Raw genomic sequence first — 12,715 nt, 5'->3', positions numbered from 1 at the left:
TATAAACCCTTCCCACACTCTTGCCATATTCTAAACAATGTTTCTAAACTCTAAAGCTTTAAAAGAGCACAGAATGTCATTTCAGCTCCTGCCTCCTCTGCTCCTTGCCGCCTGCAAGCGCTCTTGGCCACGCCCACTTCTCCGCTCTGCACCGTGAACAGCTGATCAGCTGCAGCAGGAAGTTTATCCTGCAGTAGTATGGGCTGCACAAAGCTGCAGCAGGAAGCTTTTTCTGCAGCTCTGGGCTGCACAAATGTGCAACAGGTGCTAAATCATTAAAAATATATATATTTATTTTAAATAAAAAAATCCATGCTGATTGTGCACCTCATCCATCAATCAGCCAATCTTGTCCAATCTTATTTTGAAAAACCATGATAGAGCGAGCCCGCGATAAACGAACCGCGTTTTGTCGAGGGACTACTACATTGTATATTTTGCATTGTAGACTTAATTACATTGAATTCCTTCTTTATTTGCGAGTGTAATTATTGTCAACAGCAGATAGCTGTAGCACTTCTGGTGCAGACAGGGACACTTCCTGCAGGAGATTCATCGTAGAATAATCATAGAAAAATTGCATATTGCAAAACTGATGATGGTGGAAAGATTATAAAATAGTATTATCAGGGTTGAGATTAAATTAGGTGTTCTCAGATAGCAGAAATCCTCTTTGGGACTGGTCCTGCGTAGCCTGGTCCCATTAGTTTGTCAGTTTAGTCCGAGCTGGGGGGTGGGGGGTGGGGGGGGGGCAGTTCTAAAGATGATTTCTGCTATCTTAAAATAATAAAATAAAAACACCTGTCTCCAAACTTGGCTCATGCTAAGGCTACTTTAAAACATCTTTACAACACTGTCACGTTCACATTACATGGCTGTCACTGCATAAATATGATGACATTCCTGTCAAAATGGCACTCAGGTTGAAAAAGAAGTGCTACTGCTAGCTGCTGCTGCCACTAATTACACATGAAATAACCATAGAATTAAATATAAATAACTGCAATGCAAAACTGACGATAACAAGAGCAAGTTGTTTTGTTCCCAACCCTTTTTTATAGAACCCCACCTCTGAAGTGAACCTTTCTATTGGTGTGTTTCTCTGTGTGCCTCAAACCAACACTGGTCACCAACACACACCATTGTCAGCCCTAACACATTGTTGTTGTTGTTCACTCGTTTTTTGTGTGTTTTTTTTTTAGTTCATCTCCGTTTTACCTGAAAGCCTATTATCACATGTTGACCAGAGAATGCGTTGAAAACGAATAGAAATGGGGAGAAAAAAAACTGCCTATTAGTGTCTTTCCAGTCTTAGTGGGATGTCACGAACAAGTCTTTTTCACATCACTACACTTAAAACCAGAAGGCAACTAGGTATGTAGCACCTGGTTGTATTATAAGTGGGGGGGTTGCTTCTATGTATGTACACGGGTGAATGTTTCTGATAACTTTAATGATTTGTTACGTAGCTTGCTTCCTTTTCTATACTTTGTCTTTGAAAATCTTTTTCAACTTTGAACTTTTTTCTGTCAAACCATTGTAAAAAGAAAATCTGCAGCAGTCTGTGTTTATACGTGCGCGCGCGTGCGTGTGTGTGTGCATATGTGTGTGTCAGTCAACCCCGAATGGAACATGCAACGCCTGAACTTTCCATCTTTGTGTATATGCTGCAGTGAAGTCCACTAACACTAATTAACCACACAAACTCTTCAAAAAGCAATGTAAAGTCGCTATGGGGGGGAAATATTTTTTGTTGGTTTGTTTGTTTTTTGTCCTTTTTTAAGTACAAATTATTTTAAAAAACAGGAAGAAAAAAAAAAATCTCTAGTTCCAGAAATGCATGTGCTATGTGCATGCCACACCGTGGGTTAAAAGTCATCTTCAGGACTTTAAAGAAAAAGCACATTAATTCAGAGAAATTAAAAAAAAAAAGGTATATAAATAGATAGATGTTTTTAAAAAAAAAATGAACAATGTTTCAGTTTTTTCTTCTATTTTTGAAAACAAAAAAGAGAAAAATACGTTTAAAAAAAAATCAAAAAAAGATAACAGACTTTGGCGCGAATCAAAGTCTAGGATTTTTGTTTTGCTTTGTTTTATCTTGATTTCCATGGGGTTGAGACACAACACATCAATGTTCAGGACTCCACAAAAAACAGGAACTGTTTTCACAGAAAATGATAATTAAAAAAAAAAAAAAAAGAGAAAATTGAATACAGTTCAGACGATGCTGTTTTCTTTCTACTTTGTGTGAGGGCTGAAGGTGCAGGCGCTAGCCAACTCTGCTGATGTACTCGTTCCAACTGGCTGCCTGACCTTTGACCTCTCACTCAGTCCTTCATTTCTCTCTAACTCCGTCTCTCTCACTCTTACCTTGCGCACTCAGCCAGTTTCACCGCTGTTTCTACCAGTGCATTTTGTAATTCCAAACAGATCTCTTCCTAAAGAATAAAATTCAGAGAGAATGCACACTGCTTTGTCTTTTTTCTTGCTTACAATTTTTACTCAGTTTTTCTTTTACTATGTGTTTGTGTATATTGGTGGTGTTTTAAAACTTTAAGATGTCTTCACACATTTTTTTTAACAGCACTGTGTCTTGAGTCTTGATTCCCCCTTGTATTTTCTTTCCTTAAAAGAGACAGGTCTTCCAAAGTACTTTTAAAATCCACATTTGTGTATGCTGTTCAGTGTCAGGAGGGCTGTGATCAGTCTTACATCGGGGAAACTAAACAGCCACTAGCCAAAAGGATGGACCAGCACAGAAGATCAACATCATCAGGCCAGGACTCTGCAGTTTACACTCATCTCCAGGCCAGCGGTCACTCTTTCAGGGATGAAGATCAGAGAGTCAGAGTTTCTTTAATGTCATTTGCACCTCATGTGGTAAATGTGATGGAGCAAAATTATGTACACAGGGTCCCAGTTACATCCAACAATAAAATGTATAAGAAAAACAGTAATAACATCTAAGATATGAACTAAGAAAAACATAAACTAAATATACACTAAGCACTCATAACATAAAAACATGTCGAACATCAGCACAAACATGAACATGAGTCTGTGTGAGCAGATGAGCACGCATGAACACATCAACACTGAAATAGATCAGCAGCAACATGATGTGGTTTTTTCACAGTGATTATTCTGGTTAGATTCATGAGTCTAACAGCCTCAGGGTAGAAGCTGTTCCTCAGTCTAGTGGTTCTACACTTAATGTTCCTCAACCTCCTTCCTGAGGGGAGCGGAGCAAAAAGTGTGTGTGCTGGGTGAGTGCGGTCCTTCATGATGGGGAGACTGACTCCGACAGACTTCTGTGCAGCCTTCACCACTCTCTGCAGAGCTTTTCTTTCTGCAGATGTTCACATCCTTGATAGAGAGGAACGATGGTTTGAGAGAGGAGTGAAGGAAGCCATCTTTGTGAAGAGAAACCGTCCATCATTAAACAGGGGGCGGAGGCTTCTGTGTTCAACTGTCCCCTACTGCCGCGTATGTCCGTTCACGCGTATGTATGCGTGTACTGTACGCAGAGGGTTCAGACTTCGTACTCCAGCGTACACCCCGAGCAGCTGCAGAGCAGCTTCACAGACAAGGGCGTTTACCTTCGGGACAAATTGAGGTTGCCGATTGGTCATTTGCTGACACGCCTACTGGATTGATTGACAGGTCGGGAAAAAGAAAAAAAAGTGAGCGCTGGCAGCCTCACTCACAGCGTTTTGTGTTTATATGTTGTTAATAAAAAGATCTAAAAAAAAAAAAAACAGAGCACTGGCTCTACAGCACACATCAGACCAGCCCACCAGGAAATCTCCAGACCCTCCCGCAGCCATGCTGGACCTGAGTTTAATTCGCTCGTGACAAATTCCTTCATTTCTCACCATTTCAGTCATTGCATCAACGGAGGAGGAAGAGATCACTGCCTCTTGGGGAAAAACAAAAGAAAAGGCCAGATCAGGGATGAAGAAGGGGAATTTAATACATTGGTGTTGCATACAAAACAGTCCGTCGCTGGGCAGTTTATTGTGAGACACCGCATACGCGTAAGCGGTCGTAAAAATTTGATTTTGACCAGAATGATGAAGTAACGGCTAGACCGAGCGATGCCAAGACCAAAGAAGATTCCTGCCATACAGTAATAAATTGTCTTATAAACCTTTACATCACCAAAAATTAATCATCACGGGGTTATCTTTGCAGATTTATGTGACTACTTGCAAAATAGAAGCAGCAGCAGCTAGCAGTTTCACTTCTGGTGCATCACTTCCAGAAATATCATCATACATCAGCTGCTTTAAGCTTGTAGAGGAGTGAAGGAAGCCATCTTTGTGAAGAGAACCTGTCCATCATTCAACAGGGGTGGAGGCCTCCGTGCTAAACTGTCACCTTCTTACAGTGTTGTTATTGCTAGTATCACTCAGCCCTCTGTGAATAGCAAGCGACCATTAAGGCTGATGGTGCTCAAATGGTGATGGTCAGAGCAAAACAACTGCTCTTCAAACTGACGCCAACCAAAGAGCTATCTACAACAGGTAAGATGTTAATTGCTCTGTAGAACTCAATTTTAAAGGATCTGAACTAGACCTTTAAAACTTAAGTATTTTTTTTCTTCAAGGAAGGACCTTTAATTATTATTATTTTTAACTTAAGCTACAGTTCTTTAGATCGTGTTGTATTTAAGGTAAACAAAGTGAGGTTTAATGTGGTGCGTTTCATGATAACATGGACGTTTGGATTTCTGGGCTCCCGTTGGTCACTAACTGGAACACCCCTCCACTCTTTGGAGGCAGGTCACCAACACCTAACGCAGCTACTACTGATATGATGAGTGAATACTGACATGAGTAAAATCCTGTTTATTTAACTGATCGTTATACCTGCGCCTGACAAATCATTGGAGAACATTGTCCTGATTTATCTCTGTAAACACATTGATTCAGTGTCTACGTGCAAACGAAGGAATGCATGTTGCCCGCCACCTTGTACCGAGAAACACCTTGTTGCGGGAACGCACATCACTCTGAGCTCTAGAAAAATTTTGTGTGCGGGGAGGGCGCAGATTAATTGAAACAATTCAGCAAGCTTTTTATCATTATGCAGCTGCAAGTTGGTTATATTACAGCATGATAGCACAGAGGGCATGTGTCATTATGTAGAAAATTTGATATCACCCTTACCTGTCTAATCTTTTGATATAGGAGGCATCTATTTCCCCAAAATATTGAGAAATGAAACTCATACCATTAGCTCGAGGACATATGTAATAATGTAGAACAGTTATTTCATTCTTAACTCTTTATTTATCCAAGTCCTCTAAATGAAGTCAGTGTGCTTGTGGGTGAGAGAGTGGTGTCAGACGCATGACCAGATGGATCAGGACATGTGTACACATGGTGCTCCGGTTTCAAATGGAAGAATTAGTTCTCAGTTGGGGCCTCTTGGGGTGTACACAGACCCCCCCATTTTATAACCTACTACCCCAAAAACAAATGGAGAATCCCTTTGATTGCAGAATTGAGGGCATTAAGTTTGATTTTTATCATGTGTTCATTTAATTTGTTAATTTTGTGTTTAAGGATTTCAGATTAAACAGGTGAAGACCAGTGAGATGTATCCTAACTGGGGTTTCTTCATCATGAAGGAGTTTTTTTTCCTTTCCACTGTCGCCTTCGTGCTTGCTCAAGATGAGAGTTCTTCCAATGCACAACTTCACGCATGTGACCAAACATCTCCCAGAGCACGGCAGTGTAACAAGCCTCCATTGTGCAGGGCGAGTAGTTCCTGTCTAACCTGCAGCTGAAGTTCAGCGCATAGCTTAACCTCCACATTCCAGGCATTTAAAAACTGATAAAACCTGGATGGGAGCCTCAGCTCCAGAATAGAAGTCCAGTTGTTTTTTTTCCTATCCTTTTTAATTTATTTATTATTGATCATAACCTGAATGAGAATATTCACCAGCATATTCTCATGTAAAATATCTCAGTATGTATTGGGGATCAGTCTCAGCTACTACCACAGCAAATGTCAGTTCAATGTCTGTCAAACTATTTTGTAAACCAGATTATTCATGATGGCAGCCATGTTTACTTAGATTGACTTCAAAGGTTAATTTGTGAATGTTGAAAAGGTTTTGTGAACGTCTGCTCAGTTTATTTGATTTTTTTGCTAACACAGTATTATAATCTGTTAGCATTTCAGATTTATTAGTGGGGGATTGTACTCAAGTCACTTCAGCAAATGTTAGAATAAAACTTAATAACCATTGTTTTTTCTTAAATCTGTTGACTGTAGCAGCCATTTAGCTCCAAATTAATCAGTTGTAGCAGTATGTACGATACCTTGCTAATAAAATTAAAATCCACAGCCACTGAGGAGCAACAAGACCCCCATTGTCCTGTGTCAGTTTGGCTTTATAGCATCCTCCCCCACTCCCCATCCTTTGGACCACAAATGGCCTCTGCTTTTTTGTGCAAATCACAGTGGGGGTAGGATGAAAACTTCCCCAATCAAGTTTCCAGATACCACTTTCCCACGGACTCTTTCCACATATTTTAAAGGCAAACCACATTGTTTCAGTAAAAAAAGACCACTTCAGGTTAAAATCAAGTAAAAAAAAAAAGTTTAATAAATACTGAGGTAGTTGTATCACTAAACGCTTTACATTTAAAATCACCATCAACACAAGTTGCATTTGTTGACTGAAGCAACCCTACAGCTTATATACACGAGTAAAAATGTCCATGGAAGGCAGTGCAGGGCCTCGTAAATCCTGCTTCATCCAGCTGAAGTCACCGTGACTGAACCGTTGCCGAGAACAAATCCAGGTGGGACTCCTGGGCCTAACAGAACAGGAGCACCGCATGAGGCGTTCAAGTGTCCCTTCGGGAAGTCTCCGATGGGTTTCAACAAGCTGCTATGGCGGTCTGTAGGGGGATGGGGGAAGTTCCCAATTCGCTGCTACAGTTCACATAGTCCAAAACGGAAGTAACAAGCAGCTGCTGGGAGCAGTTATTATACTCGAGTTTGGCTTTCTTACACGGTAGAAAGTCCGGCTCGGCTGTCGCCTTGCCCCGCCGTTTCCGTGTGTGCTGCTGCGTCGAGCCCGAGTGACACGTATTCTCCTTGTTGTCCTCGCCGCCTTGAGTGGCAGCCTCGCCGGGCAGGTGGGGCGAAGTCCCGGCCTGCCCCGCCGGAAGAGAGGCGAAGGGAGCCCGGAGTTGTTGAACGTCTCTCGGCTCCTCGGTGTCGGTCTCAGCCGCAGAGTGTTGTTGCTCCAACCCAGCCGCCACGTTTTCGACCGTGGTCTGGGCAGCGTGGTAAATGTCCCGGGCTGATTTCATCACCAGGGTCAGCAGGAGGCTCCGGTGGAGACGGAGACCGCCTCGCTGTGTGCGCGAGCCGTACAGTTTCCCCAGAGCCACCACCATAATCCTCTTGGCCTCAGCGCTGACCTCCATGTCACAGCCGGTTGTAGGAGCTAGTCCGAAAAACGCAAAAACATTCACGACGTCAGGACTCGACTCCTCACTCGTGACTTTTCACGCGGGCACAAAAAAATAAGCCTCGGCGGGACAACTATTTATAACCTCGTCGACGTCACACGTGAAACGTCTTTCGGCAGAAGCCCCGCCCATCGCTCCTCTGTAGAAACTTGTAATTACAAACGGCCGCTTGTGTGGGAGCAACATTAACTCTTAAATTCAGTGGGAATTCAGACTTAAGATCGAAATAAAATAAATGCATAAACTATTTGACAACCCACCGAGTAACATCGTTACTTAAAACATTAGCATAAATGTCTGTTTGCAAAATATCTCACTAACAACTGAACTGACTTCAATGAAACTCTAATAAAGTTATCATTTATTTACATATTCTCTACGTTTCTTGTTATTACTGCAAACAGCCAAAACGTGAGAGTGAGGCAAGCTGTAATTAGCTATTAAAAGCAACTCTTTCCGTTTGTTAGCAAAATATCTCATGAACCACAGGACGTATGTTAATGGAATTCTCAAAACTCAATCAATTGATGAACATCTATAAAAGATTTGTTTTTAAAGTCAATCCTCCTCAACATGGCAACCACAGTAGAAGACACAAAAATGATTGCAATTCAGCCGGTTTTACAAATAATGAGCTAAAATTGGGTATGTTAGTAGCTGAGCATAGTCCCAACACATACTTTGAGTGCAACACACCAGGTAACAATGTTACTTAAAACATCAGCATAAACGTTCGGAGTCACCCCTGTTTGTCTGTTTGCAAAATATCTCGCTAACAACTGAACAGATTTCAATGAAACTCTAAGAAAGATTTTATTGGATGCACATCTACAACTGATTGACTTTTGGAGTCGATCCCACTCCAAATAGTCACTACAACCACTCACTTAGCTTAAATACAAACAATTATAATTGTGATTTTTAAAGATATTGAGCTAAGATATGGTTTGATGGTAGCTGGCAATCATTCACAACACAAACTTTAAGCTCTATCAGATCATGCAAGATCTTGTGAGATATTCTATTAGATCACTGCTAATTTTACTTTTGGACCAGAACAGCTATATTTCTGTTATTTCTCCACACAAGATGATCTTATTCTAAAAGTCTAGCTTGAACAGTAGTGGACAAGATGCATGCATTCTATCAAGGAAAGCAACATCTTTGATTGTAACTCTTATATTTTGCTTGCTACACCATTTAAAAACGTGAATGCACGAAGAACCCTTCTGGAGTTGGGACGTGGTGCCATCAGTCTTTGTGCCAGTTTGACCTGCAGTTTTCTAAACACATTCCTCCTCACTTAGGTTTGAGTAACTTTTTTTTTTTATGTCTGGCTGCTCCTGAAGCTCACTTTTATTATCATAACTGCACTTTGCACCATTATATCTATTAACACAAGTCCACGTAACTTAAATAAAACGCTATCTAAACAATAAGACACTGCCCAGAGGACCTGACTCCTTTTGTTAGATACACAAAAAGAAGTGTGTGAAGTAGCAGTTTTTTCTAAAAGTAAATAGTAAAATAATTATAATACGCCTCTGCGCGCGTCTCTGTCATTTTAAAGCAGAAATAGATTGTTTTGTAGAAAATATTTGTATATTTTTAGCCCAGGAATGAATGGTATTTTTACTCCTGCAGCTTCCCTCTGATCTCACCCTTCCCCCATAAGAGTTGCTTCCTCTTGCAGGAAGCACAAAACTGTGGGGGAGGAGGGGAGGGGAGCAAACACATGCCCATATAAAGCACTTCCGGCTTCTGTGAGGCCTCGCTTAGGAAAACCCATCACGCGCCTGGGAGCCCTTGTTTCCTGGAGCCATTTAAAGTAACAGTATCAAGGATTGCGTCAGGGTTTGCGACTTCCTGCAGACCATATTTGGGCAAAGAAGTCTATTTACACCAACTCTGCATGGGGATCCAGAAACTAGACAGGCATTCATACTCCACTGGAATGTAAAGCATTTCTTGTTTTAAAATGATGAACCCATAAAAGGTTAAACATATTCTTAGTTTAGAGGTATGCTGTTAAAGCAGAATGTTGAAGACAGACATGCAGTTTTCTTCTATATTTGCAGATTTTCTTTATTCTCAGTTTGTTAGTTTTTTCTCATGTCTTCTAAATAAACTTAAAACCCTTTAGTCCTCCATGAGTCACATGATTTAAGAAGTTTAGCTGAAGTAAGCAGCACTTTTTGTCAGTCTGAATTTAATAAGATTTATTTATTTATTTATTTATTTTGGTGCAGTGGTGTACTTTAAATTTGAAAGGATAGAGTTAAAGATGTCATAAGAACTAGCTCATTTAAAGTGGAAATGATGCCATCTGAACTCAAAAGACTCAAAAACGTTTTTCATTTGTGCCTCATGAACGTAATAGAAATAGAATTTGAAATTATTTTTGACTGTTTTGGGGTATTCATTTTATCGACACTGATTAATAAAATCCCATAAAACAGACGGTTCTGCATTCAAACAGTTAATTAAACTTTGATCAGGAATAAAACTAAACTAACTGAGATGAACAACTAAGATAGTGGTGTATTTTAATTAGCCAGCAGCTGAGAGGATATTTTTATTTTTTTAACCGAAGATGTCCAGGTAATAACTGCTGCTGGGGTCATGTCATTTCTACAGCCTGGCTCGGCACACACACACAAACACACACATGCACACACACACACAAACACACCCACGCACACACACACAAACACACCCACGCACATGCAAACAAATACGCATACGCAGCTTCTCTGATGGTGAAAAGAGCTGCAATCAGCAGGATCCACCCAGGAAACATGAGTTTACATTTATATGTGTCTCTGCTGCAAACACGTTACCCGCTGAAGGCTTGGGCCTGGACTGCCCTGTTATAGCAGGTATACCCATCTGATGATTGGCTGAGAGGTCACAGGTGTGAATGAGGGGGCGGAGCCTTTGGCACATTCTCCTGAGGGAAAGGCTGCTGCCCTCCACACATGCAGCCTCTATGCTGAGGGTTTTCAGGAAAAATGCTGCAACACAAAAACACTGTTAGTTCTCTGACTGTTTAAAGAAGAGATTAGGACTTGTTTTTTTAAGTTCATCTAAACTCTTCACAATCATACCTCTACATAAATCAGGTTTCAGGAAACAACACAGCACAACAACTGCTTCACTGAAGGTTCTTAATGACGTTGTTGAAGCACTGGATGCTAAGGATTATTGTGCTGCACTTTTCTTAGACCTGTCTAAAGCTTTTCACACTGTGGATCATAACATCTTGTGTCATAAATTCTCAGAAATTGGTTTCTCAGAACACACCATTGGTTGGTTCTCTAATTATCTTTCAGATCGGAGGCAATGTGTTCAACATAATGGTATTTCTTCCAGTTATTTCAGTCAACAATGGTGTACCACAAGGCTCTGTCTTAGGATCCACCCTCTTTACAATCTAGGTAATGTCGGTCAGAGCATCCCTGATGCATCCATACATCATTTCTATGCTGATGACACAATTGTTTATTGTTGAGCTAAAACAGTTGCTACGGCTTTTCAGCTTTTGCAATCCTCTTCTGACATCATCCAGTCAGATTTGCTCCGTCTCAAACTTGTCCTAAACGCCGACAAAACAAATCCAAAGGGATGTTGTTTTCAAACAGGAACTCGGTCCCGGCAGTTCTTCCTTTGATTTTATCCTTGAATGGTGCTCCTACCGCATTTATTGATTCCTACAAATATTTGGGTAGCTTGATCGATTTGCATTTCTCTTTTAAGCTCCACGTGGAAAACCTAGTAAAGAAACTGAAAGTTAAACTGGGTTTCTTTTTCAGAAATAGATCCTGTCTAACTCTGAATGCTAAGAAACACCTTGTAACTGTGACTTTCCTTCCCTCCATTGACTACAGTGGCATTATCTATATGAATGCTCCTACAAGCACCATGCAGATGTTGGACACCGTCTATCACAACGTGCTAAGATTCATAACTGGCTGTGATTGTCGTACCCACCACTGCACCCTGTATTCACTGGTTAACTGGACATCATTAACTTCATGCAGACTCTCTCACTGGTATATTTTCATTTTTAAATCACTTCTTGGTCTGTTGCCTTCATACATCTCCTCCTACATGTCTCTGTGTGAGTGCAGCTACAGCGTGCGCTCTCAGGACATTATTACCTGCAGTGTTCCTTCAGTGAGAACTGAACTTGGCAAAAGGGTCTTCTCCTACTCAGCTCCTGTTTCCTGGAATATCTTGCAAAAAGATCTGAAGCTCTCGACCTTGACTTCTCTAAGTGGCTTTAAACATCTGTTATGTTCCTGGCAAGAACCAATGCAGACATGTTCCTGTTTTTACACCGCTTTACAATCTAGCTGTTTTTTTTGTTACATTTTCTTTTAAACACCATTTAATTTTAATTTGTTAAAAAAACTCAACATGTACTCATCCTTCATGATTGTCTATTGTTGTCATCACTGTTTGTTAAAATCAGGTCTCTCTTGTCAATGAGTCCCCGAGACTCAATGGGATTAACCTGTATAAATACAGGTTGAATGAATGAATGAATGAAAAATCAGTAATCTAATCTGAACACATGCTTTAATCCACAGAAATCTCATTTTACAGTCTGTACTTGTGGGAGCTGTCCTTTGTCTCACTTTTTTTTTCTTGCCCTAAAAGCAAAAACATTAATCTTTCCCTCTGATATCAGCTGACTGAGACACACTGCGGTCACTGTGCTTCATCAGCATCAGGTGTGTTGTGCGTCATGTATGAGCAGAATGCACATGCATAGTTATCCCTGGTGAACCGGTCAGAGTGCTGTTGCTCGTGGAGTTGCCATTACACTCGGACCTCTTCATAATATTTGGCCTGCTGTTCTTTTGACAACTTCCCAGGAGGCTCTTTGTTGATGACAGTGACTCTGAAGATGGAGAGACTTCCTGCAAATCAGGGTATGTTAAAAAAAAAAATGTGCACAACCTGACTTTTTTTAGCTGTTGAACTGTGGATGTTTACTTTGCAAAAGGTTAGATTAAGCTTCATTGCAACAGATTTTTATGTACAGTGGATATTTACTTTGCTCAAAATAAGATACGACTTCAGGGGAACTTTGTGTATAATGTTAAATATTACTTTCCATTTTTCTACTGCACTTTTATTAATTTATTACATTTTTATCCTTCTGGTACAAAATTTAAAATTTATTCATATATATATATATATATATATAT

General features: G+C 40.5%; 1 protein-coding gene across 1 annotated transcript; it reads right to left on the bottom strand.

The window, feature by feature from the left end:
• Positions 1–6,636: 6,636 nt before the first annotated feature.
• ier2a (immediate early response 2a) lies at positions 6,637–7,541 on the bottom strand. Its single transcript, XM_037689579.1, has one exon. The coding sequence runs from the start codon at positions 7,452–7,454 to the stop codon at positions 6,900–6,902; it is 555 nt and encodes a 184-aa protein (XP_037545507.1). The 5' UTR covers positions 7,455–7,541; the 3' UTR covers positions 6,637–6,899.
• Between the last annotated feature and the right edge of the window lie 5,174 nt (positions 7,542–12,715).

Source organism: Nematolebias whitei, chromosome 15, assembly GCF_014905685.2.
Source record: "Nematolebias whitei isolate Nwh7 chromosome 15, NemWhi1, whole genome shotgun sequence".
Lineage (NCBI taxonomy): Eukaryota > Metazoa > Chordata > Actinopteri > Cyprinodontiformes > Rivulidae > Nematolebias > Nematolebias whitei.
This window is presented reverse-complemented; position numbering and strand designations above follow the sequence as displayed.